Source organism: Babylonia areolata, chromosome 34 (assembly GCF_041734735.1).
Source record: "Babylonia areolata isolate BAREFJ2019XMU chromosome 34, ASM4173473v1, whole genome shotgun sequence".
Taxonomy (NCBI): Eukaryota; Metazoa; Mollusca; class Gastropoda; order Neogastropoda; family Buccinidae; genus Babylonia; species Babylonia areolata.
Window position 1 is genome coordinate 8,483,750 of NC_134909.1, and position 27,283 is coordinate 8,511,032.

The window sequence follows — 27,283 nt, forward strand, 5'->3', positions numbered from 1 at the left end:
TGAGGTGTACTGCATTGTGTGTGTCAGAGACCCCAGCCACACCCAGCATCAGCTGCAGTCCCACTGGCTACGTGTCGGAGGGCAGAGAACTGACATGTACATGTAGCGGTGACGTGGGTCGGCCAGCAGGACGGTTACAGTTGTTCAGGGAATCCACCAATACCTTCACACCCGGCCAGTACGGTGGCAACACTCTGCAAGAGAAGTTGACAGTCAGCAAAGCTGACAATGGTAAAAAAGTTCGTTGTGACGTCGACTGGGTCACAGACATCACTGGACAAGTCTTCACTATTCAAGTGGCTTGTAAGATTTTTTATTTTATTGTATTTCTTTGTATTGTTTTAATTTGTTTGTGAATAATTAGTCGCACACACTTTTTTCTATCCAGATTTAAGAAACTTGAAAAAAGAAAGATCGCAAGAGAAATGCCAGTGGCACATGTGCTTGCTGGCGTACTGTAGTCAGTAGTGTGTGTGTGAGTGTGCATCATGCATGCACAGTGCTGCTTAAAGTTCAGCTTGAACTGTTTGATATACATCAAGTTACAGTTTAAAGGAGTGTTAGAGCATGCGGACTGGTCTATATACGCTGCACCACATCTGCTGTTAGAAAAAAGAGGGGGAGAAAAAAAAAGAGCTCATTCCAAACAATATACTCTTCAGAATAACAAAGGCAACAAGGTCAAAATTCAAATCGCATTATATTGACTGGTAAAATGTAAATCAGTATCTTAAAAAGAAAATACAAGATACCATGAGGCCTTTGAACAAAACATACAGAAATGCTGTCAATACCTTGAATGAAGAGTTGTGAAGTGGGGGGCAGGAAAGGGGTAGTAGTCAGGGACTCCCAACAAGATCATAAACATTGACACCAAGTGCAAATAAATTCACAGGGAAGTCATATTGTTTACATGCTATATGACAAGCAACCACGCACATGTCCACAAAAGCAAGGACAGTAAAAATGTTTTTTTTAAATGCATTAAATTAAAAAAAAGATTGAGAGTGAGTGGGAGAGAATGACAGATACACACACAAAACAAAAAGCAACATACGTCAGTTCACTAATTTTTTTTTTTTAAACTGAAAATCCCAGACAAATGTAATCTATTTTATAATGATTACAAAGGAATTTTCAGAGACGTTTACATGTATGTGTGTGTGTGTGTGTGTGTGTGTGTGTGTGTGTGTGTGTGTGTGTGTGTGATATATCTCCCACTCCCATGTTTGTTTTTTCTCAAGCTAATGAAGAAAGTCCAATATGCAGCCCTACAAAACACATCCAAAAAAGAAAGAAAAAAGTTCTGTGGTTTGGTGTGAAGCTGAGGCCTATAAAGAAAAGTTTGCTGATTGACAATTGAAAGTTCAGTTTTGATTAACTATATTTTGTGATGATTCCACAAGCAAAGCGGTTGCATGAAACTACTGGTCAGTATTGATGGATTATGGAGTAAAATAGTGAACTTGTCATAACCAAAGATACTACAGTACATATAAATTAAATGTTAGCTTTCTGCAAGAATGATAATAGTGTTGATCCCTTGTCAGTACATGCTGTCCAATCAGAGACTGCAACAAGAAAATCATGTTTCACAGTTTGTTGAATTACTTACATTTGAAATTTTAGAATTGCAGTTCAGTGACAGAACTGGGAAAGACTTAAGAAAATTGGGTGAAACTGCATGTGCTCATATGATATGAAGGAAATACTGTTGATTTAAAAAAAATCAACAAAGGCAGTTTATTTATAAAATGAAATAACAGGAATTGGTTTGACATGTTTTACTAATGTTAAGTAACATTGTGCACTTTGGCAACATCAGGTTAAGTCAGGACAACATACAGTAATGTGTGTCCAGGAGCTATGACTACCTTAGCATTGACTGTGGCAGGTAATGGTAGATCAGCATTGTCAAATAAACAGTACTGTTACATTGCCCCTATCTCTCTCTGTCTCTCTCTGACCATTATGAGTTACAATCCTTGAAGTTATTCATCACAGTGTTTATTTTAATGAACAACTACATTACGTTGCTCCTCTCCCTGTCTGTCACTTGTACTTGAAGTTGTTGATGACTTTGTTTTTGTATTAGTTCTTAAAGGTCATCTCATAGTTTTTCTTTATTCTAAAACAAATTTACATGGTGTTATATATATATATTTCAATATGATTATTGAGTCTGACACATTGTCGGAAGACTTGTGATGACAGACAGACACAGAAGCAGCACCACCAACTACTGCTGTCATCACCACTGTCATGTCTGTGTCTACAGATGGTCCTACCCGTGCTGATCTGCCCGACCCTCCAGTGTATGAACTTCACCCCACACAGAGCAATAACCAGCCACTGACCTTGACCTGCAGTGCTGTGGGGGTCAATCCTGGCGCCACCTACAGCTGGAGCGGAAGTCGGTGTGATGGTACCACAGGGAGCACGTGCAGCTTTGTCCCCACACAGGGAGATAATGGTGGTGACATTTCCTGCACTGCTGTCAACACCATCACCAATGTGAGGAAAACGTCTGACACACGGACACTGAGGATTCACTGTGAGTGGTTTGATGCGTGCTGTCATTCAATCATGTGGAACGTTGTGTGTGTGTATGTGTGTGTACGTGCATGCGTGTATGCATATGTGTGTGTGTGTGTGTGTGTGTGTGTGTGTGTGTGTGTACGCGCATGCGTGCATGCATATGTGTGAGTGTGTATATGGGTGTGGGTGAGTGTATGTGGGTGTGCTGATGAAGCTGAAATGTGTGTGTAAAAGATCAGATAAGACGAGAAAAGAATGAATTTATTATCTCAAATTAGATGAATTGGAGTGTGTGTATGGGGAGTTGCGGGGTTAAGTGTGTGTGTGTGGTGACGGTAATTGGTAACCCATTGTCAAGCTGATCAATGTGAGCAACAGTGTTGTTCTTCTTGTTTTTAATCTTTTATAATGCTCAATCATGGCATTGTCTTCAGTGGGTATTGTGCATTTTCATGAGCATCAGCTATTTCCTTTCAGTTGATCAAACATGTTTTTTGGAGACCACATATTATCCATTAACGTCTTTTGTGCAAAGAAAAGTATTTCTGACATGTTATGACATGATTGAAACTGTGATGTGCTGGCCTGCCTGACACTGAAATCAGAGTCCGTACTTCTGATGTGTGTACACAGTGTCAGAAAACGGTGACGTTTTCTGTTCATACCATAATTATGCCAGCTGTGTTTTAGCCACAGAGTTAATGTGATTTCACAAATCTCTTGGGTTTACTTATTTTGTTCAAGATAGTCTACTGATGAACAAATGAAAGGAGGGGCCAGTTTATTGTTATCAGATGAAGTAATGTCACCTTCTCACCTCTCTCTCTTTCACACACTCTGTCTTCCCCTCCCCCTTCCCTCTCCATATTGCAGACCCACCCTCGTCACCACCAGTGATCACTGGCTATAGTGGAGGAGTTCTTTATGCCGGAAACACCCAGAGCATGACCTGCACAGTGCAAGGCGGGAACCCTGCTGTGTCGTCAGTGACCTTCACCTGTGACAGTGGAGGTCAGGTCAGCGGGGTCAGCAGCACCATCCAGGTGACAGCGTCACGTGACAACAACGGCAGGCAGTGCACTTGCAGTGCCAACTGGAAAAACAAGAATCCGCCATGGTACACACAGACAGCTTCTGTCACTCTTCAGGTGTACTGTGAGTGAAGTTCTTTTTGATAAGAAAATTACTAAGGTTTATCAAATAATGATGTCTCATTGTTTAGGGGTTATAAACAATGATAAGTTATATACTTGTGTTTCTTTCCCAGTCTACCTCTTCAGCTTTACATAAAACTTGCATTGGTTGATAATAGTAGTGTTGAATGAATCAGTTTGCCAACCTACAGTAAACAGAGAAAAAAGTGTGACAGTTTTAAGAAAGTTTTCAGGAAGAACACAGCAATGCATGATGTGTGTGTGTGTGTGTGGGGGGGGGGGGGGGGGGGGGGTGGATTTCCAGCTGAAATAACCAACCTGTCTGCTCACTCAATATCCTCATTTTCGCTATCAATTCACATTTTGTTTTTGTCAGCTTACTGTGGAACTGGTCACTGTATCTGTGAGACTAGAAGTTTTTTTTTTAGCTGCAGTCATTTTCTTCTCTCTTTTTTTTCTTTCTCCAGTAGTGTTGGTACTGGTTCTGAACTGTGTTGCTTGTACACCTTCCTTAGCTGAGTATCACCAGTATCTCAGTTTGAGTGAATTTATATCAGTAAAAATGTGTGAGCATGCATCATGTGTGCACATGTGTGTGTGTGTGTGTGTGTGTGTGTGTGTGTGTGTGTGTGTGTGTGTGTGAAGTCAAGGTTTTTTTAAATTTCATTATGGTAAATTGAATAAGCAACAACTACCTTTTTAGATCAAGCCATGAAAGAAAAAAAGAAGAAAAAATACAGGACAGAGAGAGAGAGAGAGAGAGAGAGAGAGAGAGAGAGAGAGAGAGAGAGAGAGAGAGAGAGAGAAGAAGAAGAAGAAGAAGAAACAAGCAGATGTGTGTGTGTGTGGCCAGCAAGTGTCATTACATTTTAGAAAAGGAAAGCACCAGTCTGACAGAGCAAACCCTCCCGGTGTCTTTCAGATGCTCCAGTGACACCAACCATAGAGTACAGGCAGCAGAAGTACCCCTTCCTGGCAGGGGAATCCCCTACCTTGTACTGCACCTTACCCAGTGGAGCTGACTCTGGAAATCCTCCAGCATCCTTGACCTTTGAAAGTCGGACAGGCAGTCCAGGTCAACGTGAGGTCAGTGTGACCCTGCCAGAGCTGACCAGTGCAGACAACGGACGGCGTGTGATGTGTCAAGCTAACAATGCCTTTACCACGCACAGTAACACTCCAGTCAAACAGGACTGGACCCTAGTGGTATACTGTAAGTCACAGAGTGTTGTGCTGTCTGAACGTGTATTGTTGAGAGATTCTTAGAAAACAATCAACACAGAAAATCTGTTTTTGACTTTGTTATCTGGTAACACAGGACAGACAAGGGGATAGGGGATAGGAAAATGGGGGTGGGGAAATAGAGCAGAGGGCAAGTGAGGGAGATGGAGAGTGTCACAGATATTTTGTTTTTATTTTATAATTATACTAATATATAGGTCATAGTCCATCTTAAAGGGATGCTAAAAACACAGATTTTAGATGTCTTTTAAGTGACATTGATATGATTTCTGACAAAAAATAAAGGAGAGAGGGAGAGAGATGGGGGGGTGGGGGGGGGGGGGGGTATTGAGAAGCAGAGATAGAGGACGGAAGGGGGAGGATGGGAGATACAGGGGGTGGGGTGGAAAGAAAAAGATCAAGAGACAGGTATTCTCAAACATGGACACACACACACACACACACACACACACACACACACACACACACACACACACACAGATCAAATGAGTTCAAGGTAAGCACAGACAAAATAAGATGAATTTGTGTTCTGTATAACCTGCTCTGTATGAAAATAGCCAGGTGGTCACTTGAAAGGCTGACCCATTTGCTATTTTACGGAAAGTCTCTTTGTGTAATAAACCCCACCAATTTGATTATCTGTTAGTGTATGTGTTTACTGATCAGAGTAAAAGGAAAGAATATAGGAAAAATTAAAGGAAGTTTTTTTTCTTTGTACGTTGAATATTGAAACAGTGTTATAATTGTTCACACGTTTCTCCCCCTCTCACAGACATCTCACAGACCATCACAGCCCTTCCTGCCAACACCTGCATGATGACGTCACCTGACAGTAACACCTGTCAAGTGAAGGAAGGACAGCGAGTTCACGTCAGTTGTTCTGCTGACAGCAACCCTTCCCCACCAACTGTTACCTGGCGACAAGGCTCAGGTTCCAGTCTTGACTTCACAGCTGATCGTTCCCTGCCACTGACATATGTGTGTGACGCCAGGTCATCCTCCTCTGGTTCTGGTGACCGTCTGCCTCTGAGAAGGAACATCACACTGACGGTGCTGACCATCAGTGAGTTTGGTTGACATGTCTGTGTGTGTGTCGTGAAGTAACTAACTGATCATTTGATATACCAGATTGTCTGTCTGTGTGTCGTGAAGCAACTAACTGATCATTTGATATACCAGATTGTCTGTCTGTGTGTCATGAAGCAACTAACTGATCATTTGATATACCAGATTGTCTGTCTGTGTGTCATGAAGCAACAAACTGATCATTTGATATACCAGATTGTCTGTCTGTGTGTCATGAAGCAACTAACTGATCATTTGATATACCAGATTGTCTGTCTGTGTGTCATGAAGCAACTAACTGATCATTTGATATACCAGACTTCATCCTGTTAGAACTGACCATATATATGTGTTAAGATCCAGACCTGTGTAAACTGAACTGACGTCATGCTACAATTGACCATTTCTATTTGTTAACAGCATTTTTATGCCTCGAGTGATATTTCTAAATCTAATGTACCAGTATTTGATAAGTGAGATCTATTAATAACAGATTCCCTGAGGTTCAAACATGCTCTGATTAGAGTCAGTGACTTCAGGAGTGTGCACATTTCTGGTCACCGTCACTTAAGGAGAAGACGACATCATGATCAAAATGTTCATAGTAGGAAAACACGTCGGGTATGCCGTTCCTAATTTTCTCAAAAGAACTGGACTTGTTTGGATTGTGTGTATCACACCTGAAAATGGAACACAGATGATATTTTGACTGGTTGTTTACTCTCAACATGACCAACTGTATTGCTGATCAAACAAAGAAATGAGCACGTCAAGATCATAGCAACACAACAGGGCTCCTGGTACACACTTCTGCTGGATGTTCAGAAGAGTCCAGGGATGCCTTTAATGTGTGCCAAGTGAACTTTAGGATGAACCTTCCAACATGATCTTGATGTTGTGGTTGAGCAGTCGAGTAAAACAAAATGTGAGGGGAGTGTTTATTTCCCTCGGAAAAAAAGGATGATAAGATAGATAAGTAAGAATCACATGTGAGCAGTGAATGCTGTGTCTCTTGTGTTGCTGTTGTTGTTGCTGTTGTTGCTGCTGCTCCACTTCCTCCTCCTCCTCATGATCGTCCTCCTCCTCATGATCGTCCTCCTCCTCATGATCGTCCTCATGATCCTCCTCCTCCTCATGATCCTCCTCCTCCTCATGATCCTCCTCCTCCTCCTCCTCATGATCCTCCTCCTCCTCCTCCTCATGATCCTGCTCATGATCCTCCTCCTCCTCATGATCCGTCTCCTCCTCATGATCCTCCTCCTCCTCATGATCCTCCTCCTCCTCCTCATGATCCTCCTCCTCCTCCTCATGATCCTGCTCATGATCCTCCTCCTCCTCATGATCCGTCTCCTCCTCCTCCTCCTCCTCATGATCCTCCTCATGATCCGTCTCCTCCTCCTCCTCATGATCCTCCTCATGATCCTCCTCCTCCTCATGATCCTCCTCCTCCTCCTCATGATCCTGCTCATGATCCTCCTCCTCATGATCCTCCTCCTCATGATCCTCCTCCTCCTCATGATCCTCCTCCTCGTGATCCTCCTCCTCCTCATGATCCTCCTTCTCCTCCTCATGATCCTCCTCCTCTTGATCCTCCATGATCCTCATGATCCTCCTCCCCATGATCCTCCTCCACGATCCTCCTCTTGATCCTCCTCATGATCCTCCTCCTCCTCCTCATGATCCTTCTCCTCTTAGTCCTCCTCATGATCCTCCTCCTCCTCATGATCCTTCTCCTCTTAATCCTCCTCATGATCCTCCTCCTCATGATCCTCCTCCTCCTCATGATCCTCCTCCTCCTCCTCATGATCCTCCTCCTCATGATCCTCCTCCTCCTCATGATCCTCCTCCTCCTCCTCTTCTTCTTCCTCTCCCCCACCTTCTGTCTCCCACAATGTCATATGGACACACACCGCAGTGTGTGCATGTGTACAGTGCAGTGCCCCGTGTAACGGTGGTGTGTTTCAGTCCCAGTGAGGTCAGTCCAGCTGACACTCAACACACAGACCATGCTGCTGGAGGTAGCAGAGAGCCAGTCCACTGACGTCATCTTTGAGTGCACTGCTGACTTTGCCAGACCTTCTCCTCACTTGGTCTTGGTACGTGCTGAACTCAACTTTCCTAGGAGTAAGACCTGTTAGACAGACCCATGAAAACTGTGTGGATCAGCAATGGAAGTGTTTGATTCCACAGGTGGAATGTAAATGGGTGCATATAGTTGAAGCTGCTTAACATTGCTACTGAACGTGGTAATGCTGGTTAGAGAGAGAGAGAGAGAGAGAGAGAGAGAGAGAGAGAGAGAGAGAGAGAGAGAGAGAATATGATCATATCAATTCAGTTGGGCTTGAAATGAAACGGAAACCAGTTTCAGTGTGGTGATTCAGAGTTTGACAGGAACATCTCTTGTTAAGAACGTGTATCTCAAAAACTAGTATGAGCATTGATACTATTTTTTTTCAAACTCACAACCCCCTTGAATCTCCAGTGTGTCTGTTTTTTATTTCTAATTTACAGAGTTCAAGATAAAGTTAAGACTATCATTGTAATCAAAATTCTGTTTTTTCCCTTTAGTTTCTTCTCATGATTTATTTAAACAGATATTTAAGTATGAAAGATAATGAATCACACACACACACACACACACACACACACACACACACACACACACACACAAGTATCCACATCTCACACACACATACACACACACACACACGTGCACACGCGCGCACACACACACACACACACAACAGCAACAACAACAATAACACACATGCAAGAGAGAGACAGAGACATTTGTTTTCCTTTGACAGTCTGACGATCAAGGGAGAGAAGTGGCCAGGTTAACGGGCGGGAGCACTGACGTCACAGGACAGCAGTCAGTGCTGACACACACTATGAGAAACGTGCGGTGTGAGAACAGTGCCGTTTACACCTGTACAGCTGATAACGGTGTGGGCAGACCTGTTTACTCCACTGCAACACTCAGAGTTCTGTGTGAGTAGGTGTATTGAAGCTGAGTTTTTCCTCACATTTGGAATTTTCTCATTCTTGATCTTTCCCAGCAAAACCACGGATGGAGGGAGTTTACAAACAGGAGAGATCCTTCATCATATATCATAAACAAGAAAGGCAAGGCCTTCAAGACTCACTTGTGATACACACTTAAAGAAAGAAAAAAATCCTTAAAAAATTAGTTTGTTGATATGTGTTCACTATTCATAAATATAATTATATAAAGCTTTGTGTTAAAAAAAAAGGCTTAAAAGCAGATTAGAACCATGGATGTTCGGGTCGAAAATGAGTGGTTTTATACACTGCGCTAACGCAAGTTCAATGATGACGTTGAAAAATTATTATTTGAGCATGTTCTTTTAGCGGAATAAGTCGACAATGATAATCGAAGTGAAAACGCCGTTTAAATCATGTTAATTTGGTATATCTCGGGCATTTTATAATTTCTTTTAAGTCCCAGGTACAGGAGACGTTCCCATCACCTCAGACACACTGCAATTTGTGTTCGCTTTTTATAGATCTGCAGAGACCCGTGTTCGGCATGTTTCTCTTTACACTCACTGAGAAATTACGACAACGTCCATTCGATTTCTCTTTTCCATTCATTCTAGTTTCTAGTTAATTCAGTATCCACTTGAAAACATTCATATGCAATAAACACGTAGATGATTATTTAAGAAATTCTTTCACTTTGGCGGAAAACGAGACGTTGCCATTGTAACATGTTTTGTCAAGATCTACACAGACCATTGTAGACAAGTCTGGCCTTTACTCAGAGAAACGGCCGATGAAAATTTTCTTTTTGTTCATTCTCGTTAATTCAGTGTCCACTTTAGAATATCCATATGTAGTAAACATGTCAGTAATGTACTTAGTGTCACTGTATGTGTTCTGTCCAGAATTTGTATTTCTTTGCATTGAACTGCAAACAAGAAAAGGGTGGTCTTGGTGTCTTCTTACCAGACATTGCCTTGTTTTAGGCAGCTGCAAAGAAGTAACAGTGTTTTTGTGTTTTCGGAACCTGGAACGAGCATCAACAAAATGAAGCGTTAATGATTCGGAAATACAGCTAAATTCGGGAGACATACAACCTAATATTGGTATGACTGTGAAGATTTTTTTCCTACTATGTTTAAGCCAAATTTGGTATTGGCAGACAAAGTATTTCCAGAGAAAATGGCAATGTTAAAGTTTATCACGGACACACGCACACATACACAACCAAACACTGGGTTATAACATAGACACACTTTGTTTACACAAGTGAGTCAAAAAGCATGAAGGTAGAAACAAACATTGATTGAAAACATACAGTCTGCACATACAGTGTTCTGTGAAAGTGGTAAGGTTTGTTAATTAAAGTCAACACTTGTGGCAAAACAAGCCAGGGAATAGGATGTGATTGGGTTTGAGAATGACTCTTAATTTCATTCTGTCACAAGCTTTTTGTGTTACTGTGTGTGGATGTGAATGCACTTTTTTGGAAAAGTGCGGGTGCATTCACAGACACAGACACAGACACTCAAGTACACAAGTACACACACACACACACACACACACACACGTTCTTTGCTGTGTTTACCTGCAGGTAACATGCAAATCCTGAGTGACAGTTTTGACCCCCAAGAAGACGGAGTTCCAGTGCTGGACGGCAGCAAAGGACAAGGAGAACTTCACTTCCAGATCCTGACCACAGACACTCCTCACACTTCCAGCTTCCTCTACCTGGGGTCCCACCCCACAGGGGCCGGGTACCCACCCACACTTGGCCTGTTCAGGTAGTATGTTTAATTAAAAAGATATAAAAAAAAACCCTTCTTCTACGGTCGCAATAGCCGAGTGGTTAAAGCGTTGGACTTTCAATCTGAGGGTCCCGGGTTTGAACCTCGGTGATGGAGCCTGGTGGGTAAAAGGTGGAGATTTTTCTGATCTCCCAGGTTGACCTATGTTCAGACCTGCTTGTGCCTGAACCCCCTTTGTGTGTGTATGCACGCAGAAGATCAAATACGCACGTTAAAGATCCTGTAATCCGTGTCACTGTGGGTTATGAGAATAAGAACATACCCAGTATGCACACCCCTGAAAACGGAGTATGGCTGCTTACATGGCGGGGTAAATAAACCAAACGGTTATACACGTAATATGTTACATGTCTGAGTGTGTGTGTGTGTGTGTGTGCCTGAAATCTGATTGTATAGCACAGCAAACAAATAAGGAGTGCCCAAGGGCAGCTGTCAGTCGACTCTACCCAGGTAGGCAGCCTGTTGTGCAAATGACTCCGTTTTTGTAAAGCGCTTAGAGCTTGGTGTTTGACCGAGGATAGGCACTATATAAGTATCCATATCATCATGTCAATTAAGTGCATTTCCAAAACTGTTTTCTTTACTGTTGCTGGGGTGTTGTATTTTCAAACCATGAGCTTCAGACCTCAGAACAGTAATCCCAAGTGACTGATTACATCTTTGGAACACAATTTCAAATAATCTGTAAAATGTCTGACCAGTGATGAAACAAGCAAATGAATGAATGAATGTAAAGAGTAGATAAATGATAAATAATCAAAGAACTAATAAATGAATCATTATGTAGATGAATAAAGAAAGAAATGAATAAATAGTATCTAAATAATATAAACAAAATACAGCTTTAGATTTATTATTTTTATTGCCTTGTGTTCAGTCCATTTTTCAGCGTGACCAACACTCCCTTTCAGCGTGACGTGTGAACAGACCAGTGTGGCATTCAAGTCAAGCTGTGTCCTCAGAGCATCCAACGTGACGCAGAACTGGGCTGGCTATCACAAAGTCACCATGGCAACACAGACACAAGCTGTCTCCTTCACCTTCCGTCTTCAGATGCAAAGTGAGAGAGAGAGAAAGAGAGAAAGAACAAACAAACTTAATTTTATTTTTCCAGGGTATTGAGGTAAGCATAATGTCAAGAATGCTTTTTTTTCCACCCAGCCCTGGGGTACAAAATTAATTAAATAATAAATAAAAGAAAAAGAAACACACAAGAATAAATAGAGAAAATTCATATCAAAAGAGAGGAAAAGAGATGGTGGGCAGGAGGGGGAGGGTCAGAAGTTAAATTAGAACACCTATCAAAGAAAAGGGCAAGAACAATAATACAGTTATGTACACACAAGTATGAGATTTATGAAAGAAAATGTGGGTAATATGGGAGAAGAGAGGCATATCTTATAACTATTAATGGCATCATAAACAATACAGTGAATGAATTACTATGAAATACAGTGTTTTTAAATTCTTCATGAGATATTTACGAGTAATTTTCTTAAATGCATGTACGTTTTATATTTCATGAATATTAATAGTAGATAACATTGCATTCCAAAAGCAACCTCTAGAATGAATTAGACTAGACTTGAAAATATTGACTCTTGGAAGTGGCACCATAATCTTGGGTGGATGATGGACTGGGTTGGTTACAAATGTACTTCTTAAAGAAGGAGCAGCAGTATCATACATAATTTTAAACATAAAAGAGCCTTGTTGTATAAAAGTTTTGACTTCGGAGGCAGGATATTTAAGTTAGTATAATCAGTTATTGTTGATGATAACAATTTTAGAAGGATTAATTTTATGGCTCTCCTATGTAGACTCAGTAGTGGTTTAAAAACATTGTCACTAGCTGAATCCTGAACAGTTGATGCGTAATTGATATGTGATTCAACGTAAACATACAAGAATAATTTTCTGCAATGTAAATTTAAGAAATGTTTTACTTTAGATAGTTGGTATATTTTTTGGGATATAGTTCTGCATAGCGTCATAATATGATCAGACCAAGAAAGGTTATTATCTATTTTAACACCAAAGCAGTGTTTAGATTCATTTGGATTTTCAGAAGTTTGGATGTGTGGAGGGGTGGAAGATGAAAAAATGTTCTTAAAATTGTTCAGACAGAGATTGGTTGACTGCTATGGACAAGATTGGAATGGGAAGATGGGACATCATTTTAATGAATACCGCAAATTCAAATATCAATTACAGCCAGAAAAATATCTTTGAGATATTACAATAGCTAAATTTAAAGTGGCTCTGGTCAAGTTTTGTCTTGGAGTCAACTATCTAAAAGTAAATAAAAGATACAGCAACATGTCAGCACCAAACTGTCCTTTTTGTGACGACCTGTAAACTGAAGTTAGTTTTCTAATTAAATGTCTTGTATATGCTAAATTACGAGACAATTATATATTTAACATTATAAAAATAGTAACACTCCAACGATCCCTCCCCCCGACGCCCCCCCCCCCCCTTTTTTTTTTTTTTTTTTAAACAAAATGAACACAGATGTGTAATAATGGCAATGTTTATTTACTATGTTTTCTGTTCCAGAGAGGAACTGATGTGAAATTTAACTTAATGTTAAAATCAGATTGCATGGCTGAGCGAATATTTCGTTTTTCTTTCATCTTTGTTGAATCTGCATTTTCCTTATTTTTTTTAATCGTTATCTTTATGTGTACATGTTCTCATGTGGACAGGCTGGTGGCCTTTGCATAAAGCTTCCTGCGTTCCTGCATTCACTCCCTGTCTCTCTCTCTCTCTTTCTCTCTCTGTGTATATAAATATATCGCTCTCACTGCAAGGCATGATATTTGGGGTTTTTTTGGTGTAAAAAGATTATATGTGTGTGTATACCATTAAAAAACAAACAAACAAAATGTGTAGAACACCCTCCCTTCATGAAAAACCAACCAACAAAAAAACAACCCCCCCCCCCTCCAAAAAAAACCAACAAAAAAAAAACAACAACCAACCAAACTTTCATTTATTTCATTATTTCTCTCTGTCATAGTTTCTGTGGGTCTCCTCTAATCTCTACCCCTCCCTTCTCTTTCTACTTGCAGCAGTTCTTTTCTTTTATATTAATGTAATCATGTGCTAGATAAGTGTATTCTCTACAGTTAGCCTATTGCTGCGTGTATCTCTGCCAGTGTATTTGTCCATCATTATTTGCGGTAGTCTGAAATATGTCACATACATTGTCACCCGTATAACCATTCCGTACAGTGTATGAGATGTGTTTATAACTAATTTACTCATACCCTCTTCATCTCCCTTCTCTCTATTCCTTCCACTTTCTCTCCCATCATCTTCACTAGTCCTCCCCCAACCCACCAGTATTATTATTATAATGTGTGTGCTTCTTCTTCTTCTTCTATTTCTCTCTCTTTTATTTTTTTATTTTTCAGATTTTATAACCACCATGTTTATGCCTGTATCATTTAGCATTGTGTAGAGTAGACCCTGTCGTAATACTTATTTTGGTTTTAAGCGTTTCCGGTTTTTCACTATTCTGTCACTTCCTGTCAATGGTGGACATCTTATTTAGCTGGTTAAAGGCTGAGACTAAGTTCTGAATATACGACAGACCCTGTTCAAGGCAGGGACTGGATGTAGAAAGTACACCAGTGTATCTTCAGAACAAAAATGGCTAGTCCTCTGTGTGTGTGTGTGTGTGTGTGTGTGTGTGTGTGTGCTATATTCTGTCCTTTTTGACTCACTTGTGTAAACTTAGTGAGTCTATGTTATAACCCGGTGTTTGGTATTGTGTGTGTGTGTGTGTGTGTGTGTGTGTGTGTGTGTGTGTGTGTGTGGCTGGGAGAGGGGGGAGGGGGGTTAAACTTTGACATTACCATTTTCTCTGGAAATACTTTGTCTGCCAATACCAAATTTGGCTTAAACATAGTAGGAAAAAAAGTTTTTCACTGTCACACCAACAGTAGGTTGTATGTCTCCTGAATTAAGCCGTATTTCCGGATCATTAATGGTTTATTTCATTGATGCTCGATCCATATTCAAAAACACTACATTACGCTTCACGGTTGCCAGAACATAGGCTATGTTTGGTATGAAGACACCATGACCTCGTTTTTCTGGTTTGCAATAAAAGAAAAGAAATACAAGTTCTGGCCAGAACACATACAGTATAAATAACACATCAACGTGTTTACTGCATATGAATATTCTAATGTGGACACAGAATTAACATGAATAAACATAAAAGAAAAACTGAATTGACCATTTCACTGAGTTTTAGTCAGCCTTGTTTAGACTGGTCTGTGGAGATCTTGACAAAACGTCTATGTTGCGGTGTGTCTGAGGCGATGGCAACATCTTCTTTATCGCCTAATGAAAAGAATTTCTGAAATAATCATCAACGCTTTAATTGCATATGATTGTTTTAAAAGTGGACACTGAGTTGACTAGAGTTAACTAGAATGAACATAAAAGGGAAGTTGATTGGAATGTGTCATAGTTTCTCAGTGAGTGTAACTACTAAAGCCTGTTGAACACAGATCTCTCTCAGATCTAGAGAAAAGGGCTTGAGGCGATGGGAACGTCTCCTTTACCACGGACCTTAAATGCCCTAGATATACCAAAATAACGTGATTTAAACGGCATTATCTCTGATTACCGTTATTGATTTATTACGCTAAAAGAACATGCTTGATTAATAGTTTTTGAACACTATTGGTAGACCAGTGTTAGCGCTGTGTGTAAGACAACTTATTCTCGACCTGAACATGCTGGATCGAATCTGCTTTGAAGCCTTTTTTTTTGGACTCACTTGTGTAAACAAAGTGAGTCTATGTTTTAACCCGGTGTTCGGTTGTGTGTGTGTGTGTGTGTGTGTGTGTCCGTGGTAAACTTTAACATTGACATTTTCTCTGCAAATACTTTGTCAGTTGACACCAAATTAGGCATAAAAATAGGAAAAATTCAGTTCTGTCCAGTCATCTTGTTTAAAACAATTTGCACCTCTGGGATGGGCACAAAAAATACAAATAAAAAAAGAAGCCAAATTATATGCAAACTGCATTTACTGTTATATTTATATTTTATGTATTCTCTAAACTTGGCACTTTGATCTGGTATTCTGACACAACAACAAGAGCAGTCATTATTATCATTTTTTGTTCAAACAGGAGCTTCTTTTGCTAAGCATGGAAGTTTTATTTATTTTGCAAACGTTTCGTTGCAGATAGTAAAAAAGGGAAATTAATATGTAATTAATGCTAGGGGACATAATTTGCTTTAAACTGATCTTTCTCATCTTAAACATTACATTTTGAAATTATACTCAATACATAAAAAGCTTGTGTGTTTTACTCTCAGTGTACAGGGCTTTCACTATGTTCATTCGCCCAAGTGGTCTTTTTTCGGAAAATACTAAAATCAATATGACGAGTGGACTTTACAGATCTATTGGCTGAGCCCTGAAGGTCATGGGCAAAAATCAGTTGCGTACACATATTTATACACATTCAAAGCAGATGCTCATAATTATTCTTCGCGAACGCGAACGACGCCATTTTGTTTCAAGTTGTTGACCTGCCCGTTCAATCCTATATTCAATGGACAATACACGATAACATGTGATGGAAAGTTGGAGAAGGAGACCGTTAAATATTTATTCAGAGAAAGATTTGTGAACGCCTCATCACTTACTGGATTATGCCCCAAACTGCCATAAAAATATCCACAGAATCAGTTGGAATTCACAGTTAAAAATTGTAAACCATGCGAGTTAATACCCTTGAATTGATCACGATGAAACGAAAAAAATTCCAGTCTTGACTTTTCTCAAAATGAAGTCCTTTTTTTTTCTTACGACGTTTAGAAGTACTTGTACTTGGCTCTACATGTTATTAGTTTAACAGAATACTCAATTTTCATATCAACTTTAAAACTATAAAACTAGAATGAACCTAAAAGAGAAATTGAATTGACCGTGTTGTACTACATTCCCGGCGGGTGTAACTAAACTTGTACATCTATCTAGATCTAGAGAAAACGGCTAAATGTTGCAGTGTGATTGCGGCGATAACCACGTCTCCTTTACTGCGGACTTAAAAAGAATTTTTTTTATTGCCCTTAAAAATTTTTTGAATGCCCAAGATACACCAGAATAATATGATTTAAACAGCGTTCTCACTGCGAATACCGCAATTGATTTATTGCCCTTTAAAAAACGCGGGGTTCAAATCTGGTTAGGCCTTTTTTTCTTTTTTTTTTTAACCTGAAGCTTTATAATAAATACAGAACACATTTTAACGATTAGACTTTTTTTTTTTTTTAAGTGTATCACAAGTGAGTCTTGAAGGCCATGCCTCTCGTTTTTTTTTTTTTTTTTTTTTTTTAATGCGATGCATTATAATAACAAATGCAGGGCACATTTTAATAGATTTTTTTTTTTAAATGTGTTTTTTTATTTATAATTTTTTTAAGTGTGTATCACAAGTGAGTCTTGAAGGCCTTGCCTTTCTTTTCTAATATAACCATTCTTCTCACCCTTCTCTTCCTCCTCCTCCTCCTTTCAGATCATCCACATCACCCTTCATCGTTTTGTTTCTTTTTTCCCTCTCAGTGTTATTGTTCTTAGTGTTCATCTTCCTCACACCAACACCCTGTTTCAGAGCCCTCTGATGCTGCACCCACCACAGACAAGAGCGGACAGTGGTCTGAAGAATTTGGAGCAGGTGTGGGTGTGGGACTGGCCGTGCTGACTGTTGTGGGCATTGTAACAATTATTGGAGTAACTGTCTGCCTGTGGAGACGGCAGTGGAGACTGCCATGTGCAGGTTAGTGTGCACGCACGCACGCACACACATGCACATGTGCACACACTCACACACATGCACAGTCGCACACACACACACACACGTGCGCGCGCGCGGATGCATGAATATACATTGACATGTACACTTTATGTGTACATATGTGGAGAGAGAGAGAGACAGAGACAGAGACAGACAGACAGAATGACAGGGAAATAGGCAGACAGATATGCAGACTAACTAACAAATGGATAATCATGCATGCCAGATGGATGTGCGGACTCACTAACAAACGGAAAATCAGGCATGCCAGATGGATGTGCAGACTAACTAACAACCAGATAATCAGGCATGCCTGCAGAGATATGTATTACATTACCTATTCATTTTCCTTCCAGCAAAACCATTGCCTCGCCCTTCAGTGGAAGAAAGGCAAGTACCTTTTATACAGTTATGTCTGATAGTCCCCACAGACCTCCCACTTTTCCGCGAATTCGTGGATTTCTGCAAAGAGCAAAAATGTGATTCAGTCAGGAAAAAAAAGTGAAAAAACTGAGAAGTGCTGGTATGTATCAATGCCTATATCATATTGTATTGCATTGTATCACATTGTGTCATGTCATGTCAAATTGTATTGACACATCATGGTTCTCTGAGATATGTGGGCTGCTCTTCATGGGGAGAATGCAGAGCCATTTCTTTTCCAAGTCTGTCTGTTTTACCATCAGAAAGGATCTCTTATGCTCCAGTTTGCTGTGGGTACTTTTATGTGTGCTGTGTGAACGCTGCACATGGGACCTCACTTTCTTATCTGATCCATGAGACTAGCACCCAGACCACTATCCAAGGTCAGTTGGAGAGCGTAGGGGTAAAATTACCTTGCCTATGCAGGAATCAAACTCATAAACTCAGATGGGTGCTCTACCACAATGCCACCACTGTGGAAGTAAGGCGTGCACGATGTATAGGTATTTGTATTTGTATTTCTTTTTATCACAACAGATTTCTCTGTGTGAAATTCGGGCTGCTCTCCCCAGGGAGAGCGCGTCGCTACACTACAGAGCCACCCATTGTTTTTGTATTTTTTCCTGCGTGCAGTTTTATTTGTTTTTCCTGTCAAAGTGGATTTTTCTTCAGAATTTTGCCAGGAACAACCCTTTTGTTCCGTGGGTTCTTTTACATGCACTAAGTGCATGCTGCACACAGGACCTCGGTTTATCGTCTCATCCGAATGACTAGTGTACAGACCACCACTCAAGGTCTAGTGGAGGGGGAGAAAATATCGGCGGCTGAGCCGTGATTTGAACCAGCGCGCTCAGATTCTCTCGCTTCCTAGGCGGACGCGTTACCTCTAGGCTGTCACTCCACATGATGAAAGAACAGATGATAAAGGTGAGCGTTCAGAATGGAGAGATGCACACCAGTGGAGATATAATTATGTGATAAAAAAAGTACAGCAATCCATGCAGTTTGCAAAAATGGAAATCTGATGTATGAACAATATGCTGCTGTGTACACTGATGCATGTGTACAGAAGCAATCAAGGCACATGCCTTTTTTGTGGGTAGACAGACAGAGAGTACTGCAGGCCTCAGTAAAAGAATTTGCACTGAGAAGGGGTTGGGTGACGCTGAGTAAAATTTAAAAGCATCAGTTATTCGGATACAGATGATTTTTTCCCCACTTCATGACAAGACCAGTATCAGATTAAATTAAAAAAAAAAGATATCTAATCAGTTAGATAATAAATTACCCTAATGATTAATTAAAAAAAAGAATAAAGGAAAACAAGAAAACCCTCCTGATTGTTCCAGAGCTGTTGGAGCTGAAACTCCGTTGGAACTGGAATTGACTCCTTATGCTTCCAGTGATGCCGCAAACAGTATGTTTCATGATTTCTTGATTCTCAGAGCACTTTTTTTTCTTGTTGGTTAATAAAACATGCCCATACAAACTGTTCAACACACGCTACACATCACACACACACACACACACACACACAGAGGCAGACAGACACATAACGCACACAGACACTCAGACACAGCCACAGCCACACATGCACACACACACACACACACACACACACACACACTATGCTACACTACACTGCTAACAATAAACAACACAATCAGATAGTCCAGCAACAAATTCCCAGCCATCTTAAGATGCGCATGCATGCAGCGCTTGAATGAAAAACATCTGACATTTGACAAAGGACATGCTTCATGAAATTGAACAGCTAAAGAAGTCTACCCTCCCCCCTTCCTCCACTCCCTCCCCCCTCCACACCTCTCCTTCCTCCCCACCTTCACTCCTCCCCCTGCACCCCAATTAATTCATCACTGGGAGTTGGTGTTGTTCCAGACACAGGGCCGTATGAAGAGCTGAAGCCGATTGACATAGGACTGAAGTCTGTGTACAGTGCCATGTCTCCACCTCCACACACCTCTGGTAATTCTCCTCTCTCTCTCTCTCTCTCTCTCTCTCTCTCTCTCTCTCTCTCTGTGTGTGTGTGTGTGTGTGTGTGTGTGTGTTCTTTAGCTTAGTGTCTTTTCACTATCAGTGATATTAGACGATTGAAAAAAAAAAAATAAAGGGACAGGAGGGGGCCAAGGGGAAGAGAAAAACAAAAGGTAGAAAACTACCAAGAAATGCATAACTAACATGCAGTTAGATTTAGCAATGACAATTCAGTGATGATGATAACTAAAAACTATTAACACAATTCTGAAGTACGTTAAAGGAATGTAGAAATAGGGCTATGAACTAATGCCTGTGAAAGTTTGACCATAAGAACCTCATCAGAAATAACTTTCCAAAAATCATCTGCAATATAGTTATTCTCTTTGAAATGCTTTGGCAAGAAGCTATGTAACTGCTGACAGTGACACAAATGATGATGCAAGCTGAACAGCTTACCACAGATGCACATAACATTTTTACTATTCTTTGTCTTCAGCGCATCACGTTTTATACGGAAGAAAGTAGACGTTATTAATCTTGTATAGCAAACTGATGGATTCGGTATCTTTTCTTTAATGATAATGATGTTCCTTTATGTTTTTAAAGCTTTTCCTTCTATTGATTATGAAATCGACCCCATGCTGATTTTTCTAACAGAGTGTATGCCTCTTTCACAGAAAGACGGACATGTATTTCTTTCTTTCTTTAGTTTAGCGTCTTTTCACTGGTAACTGGTATCAGACAGAGACGGGGTGTGGGGAGTAGTACATGTGTGTGCACGTGTGGGGGTTGGGGATGGAGAGTGGGGCAATGGGAAGAGGTGGTGGGATGACTGATACAGGAGAAGGGACATAAAAAGTGGCAGAACGTCACAGAAAGAACTATGAAAGATTGAACTAACTGGGAGTAAAGTATAACTGTTTCAAACATTCCTGCATCAGGATTAAACATAATCATTATAACAAAAACATAATCAGTCAAAGGTGATACCAGCTGGACTTTGATTCAAATATTCTGTTGTTTGTCGGAGTAATAAATGATTATTCAAAATATCTTCTATGGACAAAGATGTGTTTGATGGAAACTGGTCAATGAGATTTTGAAAGACCAGGTTTGTTCTGGGACACTCAACAAGTATGTGATAGATATTAACTTCTTTTCTGCATAAACACTTTATGTTCTTGCTTATTTTGAACAAAGAACATTCAAAGGAAATCGATAAATTAGACTTATGATTGGTCTTGACTGGGTGACAGATAATTTATACAAGAAAGCCTTGGGGTTGCTCGCTGTAACCGCCTTTGTACAGTGACGGTAATATTGGCAGTCGAAATCTTGAAACCTATTTGTAAGCCGATTACGGGAAACATTTTCAGTACATCTGTAACACTTTTGTAGATGTAATGGTATACTGAGAAGGACTGAGCCTTCACAATTGTGCGCTGCCTTTCTGGCAGCCTGATCACGGACATGTATTTTCTGAATCTTGTGCTCCTCTTTTAGCTGATTTATCAGCAGTTTCATTTTCCACATGAGAAGGCACTCATCAAAAACTGACCTCAGTACCTTTAATGCTCAACCAATGTACCAAATGATTTGCCTCAGTAACTAAATCAGTTCTTGTTTCAAGGCTAAATGATTCTAGAGCATAAAGTACTGATTTGGAATCAACAAAGAATGCTATTTTCGAGAAAACTATTCAATGGCTCACTAAGTAGTTCAGAGCTTGTATGATAACAATTAGCTCAGCCGTGAATATGGAAAGATATTTTCCATAAAGTAAGATTTTTCAACTTTAGAAGCAGGAATAGAAAAAGCCGCATCAGAACTATTGTCATCAAGAATGGATTCATCTGTAAATGTATGGAGATGATTCTGGTATTTTTCTGCTATGTGAATTCTGGCAGTTCTCGTCGTGATATTGATGTTTAACTACACATACTTTACCGTGACCCACTAGTGCAGACTCCGGCAGGGGTCTGATTCCTGTCCTGTGCAAACTACCCACCTATGCAGAGAAAACGAAAGTAGCTACGGCCGATAACCTCCCGGAAGTAGGTTACCTCCCCTGTGTATCCCTGACTAGCTTCCTCTTTTTCTGGCAGCCATCTTGACTCCTGCTCCTGTGCTCTACATACGGCTAATTTTTTTCCCGTATTTTCTGACTGTCTATCGATTCTTTGACACTTATGCTTTGTGTTTGACGAGGACTTCTAACAGGTCACAAACTTACTTAGCTCGTTTGGGCAATCAAGCTAAAATTAAGGCGCAATCGGGCTCTCTCAGCAACAGGTACAGGTACAGTATTTGGGGCAGAAATTAATCCTTGCGGCCTTTCCATGCCTCCTCCACTCCCTCCGGTCAACCCCAGACCACTACCACCTCCTACACCTCTTCCGATGCCAAGTTTTATCAGGCCTAAAGACTGCCTAGTGGGCAGGAGACAATCAGGCCTCACGCTTGGCATGGGGTACACTTCTGACTTGCTCAGCCCCACGTCCGTCCCTTCCACTCCTCACCAATAGCAGAAGGCCTGGGTAAAAATTGCGTTCCTCTATGCTTAAGGGGAAAGGCTTATTGATCAAGGGGAATGATTCTCCCACAGCACAGCCGAATCATTCGCTGGCCACAGAGGCACACCTTGGTGCCCTCTCGTCAGTCATTTCGGCCCGCAATCCTGCTTGAACATTAATGTCGCATCAGCTCCTAAAACCATTGGTGTTGGAAAATGATTTCCCCACCTGGTCTTGTCTGACCCTTTTCAGTTTTGACACAACCACTACAGTGGTTACAGAGGGGCAATCTCCGCATACACTTCTCCAACGGATCTTGCTGCAACAAAGGCCATTAGCCAGGTGGCAGCACACAAGCCCAGCCTTCTCGGCTATTTAAGTCTGCGCCGTCCCTATCGCACTGCTTGTTCCCACTCTCTCACAGTTTTCACTCTCTGCACTACCGGCGGTCCCTCATTCCCAGGGCCACCTCCCGTTTCCCCTATCACCTAACACAGTGACCACCCCTAACAGGGGCTTCTCACAGATAGGTTGATACTCTGGCACGTCCCCTGCCTACAACCATTGTCTTACCATTGGGACACTCCCCGAGGTGTTTCCAGCCTTTCCCATCATGGACCCTCAGTCTTCAGCTAAGGGCCTGTCAGAGGATGACTTTGTTGTCACTTTGGAAGCAAGCATCATGTCTTTCAGACACACGGTTGCCCCACAAGACCATGTCACATCCGTCTGGCTTCCTTACATTTCAGCAGAATCTACTTGGTGGCCACATGCTGATTGTTGCCCTCCAATGGCTGGAACAGCAGGCCTACAGCCATTCTGTCCCAACTGCCCCTCACGGCTCCATCCCAGACTTCAAGCGTACCACACGGGGTGAGGCCAGTCATGGATCTTGTCCCCATTCTCAGTTAGTGCCTTCAGTACAACCTTTCCTCATGGAGACAACCTTTTCCATTAGGAACTTCACCACTGAAAGAGACTCCATGGCCTAGAGGCACCTGAAGCACACTCCCACAGCCTGATCCAACCCACCTGTTGACTGCCTACAACATTCAGCATTCTTTGTCTTTGTCATGATATCTCTCCCTCCTCTCAGTGTCTGTCATGATATCTCTCCCTCCTCTCTCTCTGTGTCTGTCATGATATCTCTCCCTCCTCTCTCTCTGTGTCTGTCATGATATCTCTCCCTCCTCTCTCTGTGTCTGTCATGATATCTCTCCCTCCTCTCTGTGTCTGTCATGATATCTCTTCCTCTTCTCTCTCTGTGTCTGTCATGATATCTCTCCCTCCTCTCTCTCTGTGTCTGTCATGATATCTCTCCCTCCTCTCTGTGTCTGTCATGATATCTCTTCCTCTTCTCTCTCTGTGTCTGTCATGATATCTCTCCCTCCTCTCTGTGTCTGTCATGATATCTCTCCCTCCTCTCTGTGTCTGTCATGATATCTCTTCCTCTTCTCTCTCATTCTGTCTGTCATGATATCTCTTCCTCCTCTCTGTGTCTGTCATGATATCTCTCCCTCCTCTCTGTGTCTGTCATGATATCTCTTCCTCTTCTCTCTCATTCTGTCTGTCATGATATCTCTCCCTCCTCTCTGTGTCTGTCATGATATCTCTTCCTCTTCTCTCTCATTCTGTCTGTCATGATATCTCTTCCTCTACTCTCCGTGGGTCTCTGCCCTGTCTGTTTTTTGCACCACCCACTGTTTATCTCTACTTGTCTCCTCTTTCTCTGCCTCTTTTTCTCTGGCACAGTCTGTCCCTGTGTTTGTTTCCCTTTGTCGCCCCCCCCCCTCCTCCTTTCTTTCTGTCTCTCTCTCTGACAACACTCTCTCTATTTCTGTTTTGTTTTTCCAGGAACAGACGGTGGTTATGAAATTCCAGTCAGAAAACCTGCGCCTGCTGCAACATCACAGAAGTGACTGGGCCCACCTGGGAATGAGGCATTGTTATTATAATCATGATAATTATCATTATAGATATTATATTATTATTATTATTATTATTATTATTATTATTATTATTATTATTATCATTATTATTATTATTGCTGTTGTTACTGCTGGTGCTATTTTTGCATTGTACTATAATTGCAGTCCCCAGCGCCTTTTCACTGGAATGCAGGAAGAAAGAGCGCACACTCAGATGATACAAAGACATCCTAAAGATCATTCCAAAGTGACGGAAACTAAAAACCAACTACAGTGGTGAGAACAACACAGGCAGACCCTCATCAACAGAGCGTCAGCCTCCCAGGGAGACGATGGCTGTCGACATGCACAGGCTGCTTGAGAAGGACGTCAGCAACACCCATCTGTCCCTGCAGCAACCAGGGAGGACCGCTGTCCTGCTTGTTCCTGTCTCTGTAGGTTGAGACTTTGAAGCCCTCTGCACACCCACAGGTGTTGCTCATGAACATCTGACAGGCTGGAGACTGAGTGAGCGTCAGCAGTGGTAGTAACACAACATGGCGCTGTGTTTCTTGTTGATAGCATGTCTGTCGGATGTACATATGTAAATACCCCCCCCCCTCTCTCTCTCTTTCTCTCTCTGTCCACATCCAACATGGTCAAGTACTGTACGGAAACAGCTTTTATATTTTGGGTACATTATGTATGTGTATATGACCTGTTGGGTTGGGTCCTCTCACCACATCAGTCCAGTCTTCTGCTTCTTTTCAAGTCCTTTTATTAAAGACATGGAACGTGTCGGAATATGGGGAAGGGAACCGGAAAGTGAGGGGTTAAAGGGCAAAGGATTGTACTTGAACTTGAAGGAAAAAAATGAATACCCTGTGGACAAAACAACAAAGTCCTCGTAAGCAAACGTACAGTAATGTCAATAAAGTTCATTCACTCACTCACTCCAAACATCACTTTGCCAAATACTACACATCAAGCTACAACTTGTTCCATATGAATAAACGAAAAAGACTAAAATATTCCATTAATTAGATTGAGCAATTGCTTTCAACTATTTGGATTCTCAATTTGAAATAGTCTAATTTCTTAAAGATGAATATGAATTACAGAAACCTCTACAGATATGAGATGAGTTGAGGTTACATTCATTCATGATTAAACTTGTTTATTTGAAATGATTACACATTAATTCAAATGCATTACATCTAAACTTAAGAACAGTGCGAATAAGGAAATACAAATAGCATTAACATTCTGGATTACATTTCTGAATGCTAGAAATGTTTACCTTAAAGTATACAATATTTCACTCACCCTATCAAGTTGACACACAATGCTGTTGCTTTTCCCATTTCTAGCTAACTGAGAACTGATGAAATTATAGCTACTGGTTATCCAAAGAACGGTAAGAGAACTCACTTGGTAAAACTATATCAAGATGCAGCACATCTATCCTACATTAATAATATTTTGCACATGAAGTAATAACTAGGTCTGGAATAGCACTATTTCTGTGTCATTGAAAGTGTCAGGGTTGACAGGTGTGGAATAGCACTAATTCTGTGTCATTGAAAGTGGCAGGGTTGACAGGTGTGGAATAGTACTAATTCTGTGTCATTAAAGTGGTAGGGTTGACAGGTGTGGAATAGCACTAATTCTTTGTCATTGAAAGTAGCAGGGTTGACAGGTGTGGAATAGCACTAATTCTGTGTCATTGAAAGTGTCAGGGTTGACAGGTGTGGAATAGCACCAATTCTGTGTCATTGAAAGTGGCAGGGTTGACAGGTCTGGAATAGCACTAATTCTATGTCATTGAAAGTGGCAGTGTTGACAGGTCTGGAATAGCACTAATTCTGTGTCATTGAAAGTGTCAGGGTTGACAGGTGTGGAATAGCACTAATTTTGTGTCATTGAAAGTGTCAGGGTTGACAGGTGTGGAATAGCACTAATTCTGTGTCATTGAAAGTGGCAGGGTTGACAGGTGTTGAATAGCACTAATTCTGTGTCATTGAAAGTAGCAGGGTCGACAGGTGTTGAATAGCACTAATTCTGTGTCATTGAAAGTGGCACGGTTGACAGGTGTGGAATAGTACTAATTCTGTGTCATTGAAATCACCAGGGTTGACAGGTGTGGAATAGCACCAATTCTGTGTCATTGAAAGTAGATTGATTGACAGGTCTGGAATAGCACCAATTCTGTGTCATTGAAAGTGTCAGGGTTGACAGGTGTGGAATAGCACTAATTCTGTGTCATTGAAAGTGGCAGGGTTGACAGGTGTGGAATAGCACTAATTCTGTGTCATTGAAAGTGGCAGGGTTGACAGGTGTGGAATAGCACTAATTCTGTGTCAGTGAAAGTGTCAGGGTTGACAGGTGTGGAATAGCTCTAATTCTGTGTCATTGAAAGTGGCAGGGTTGACAGGTCTGGAATAGCTCTAATTCTTTGTCATTGAAAGTAGCAGGGTTGACAGGTGTGGAATAGCACTAATTCTGTGTCATTGAAAGTGGCAGGGTTGACAGGTCTGGAATAGCTCTAATTCTGTGTCATTGAAAGTGGCAGGGTTGACAGGTGTGGAATAGCACTATATTTTGTGTCATTGAAAGTGGCAGGGTTGACAGGTGTTGAATAGCACTAATTCTGTGTCATTGAAAGTGTCAGGGTTGACAGGTGTGGAATAGCACTAATTCTGTGTCATTGAAAGTGTCAGGTTGACAGGTGTGGAATAGCACTAATTCTGTGTCACAGAAAGTTGCAGGGTTGACAGGTGTTGAATAGCACTAATTCTGTGT

At 41.1% G+C, this 27,283-nt stretch overlaps 1 protein-coding gene across 1 annotated transcript in view; it reads left to right on the plus strand.

Annotated features, from left to right (window-relative positions):
* Positions 1-24,510, plus strand: part of LOC143277372 (uncharacterized) — a 42,405-nt gene extending 17,895 nt beyond the window's left edge. The window contains exons 6-18 of the mRNA XM_076582154.1: positions 28-303; positions 2,279-2,554; positions 3,412-3,693; positions 4,615-4,905; positions 5,707-5,997; positions 7,965-8,095; positions 8,807-8,990; positions 10,597-10,786; positions 11,722-11,870; positions 17,458-17,622; positions 19,415-19,480; positions 19,963-20,049; positions 24,429-24,510. Of these exons, the coding sequence (XP_076438269.1) occupies positions 28-303; positions 2,279-2,554; positions 3,412-3,693; positions 4,615-4,905; positions 5,707-5,997; positions 7,965-8,095; positions 8,807-8,990; positions 10,597-10,786; positions 11,722-11,870; positions 17,458-17,622; positions 19,415-19,480; positions 19,963-20,049; positions 24,429-24,493 (2,453 nt within the window). The 3' untranslated portion in view covers positions 24,494-24,510. The remainder of the gene's footprint in view (positions 1-27; positions 304-2,278; positions 2,555-3,411; positions 3,694-4,614; positions 4,906-5,706; positions 5,998-7,964; positions 8,096-8,806; positions 8,991-10,596; positions 10,787-11,721; positions 11,871-17,457; positions 17,623-19,414; positions 19,481-19,962; positions 20,050-24,428) is intronic.
* Positions 24,511-27,283: the final 2,773 nt, after the last annotated feature.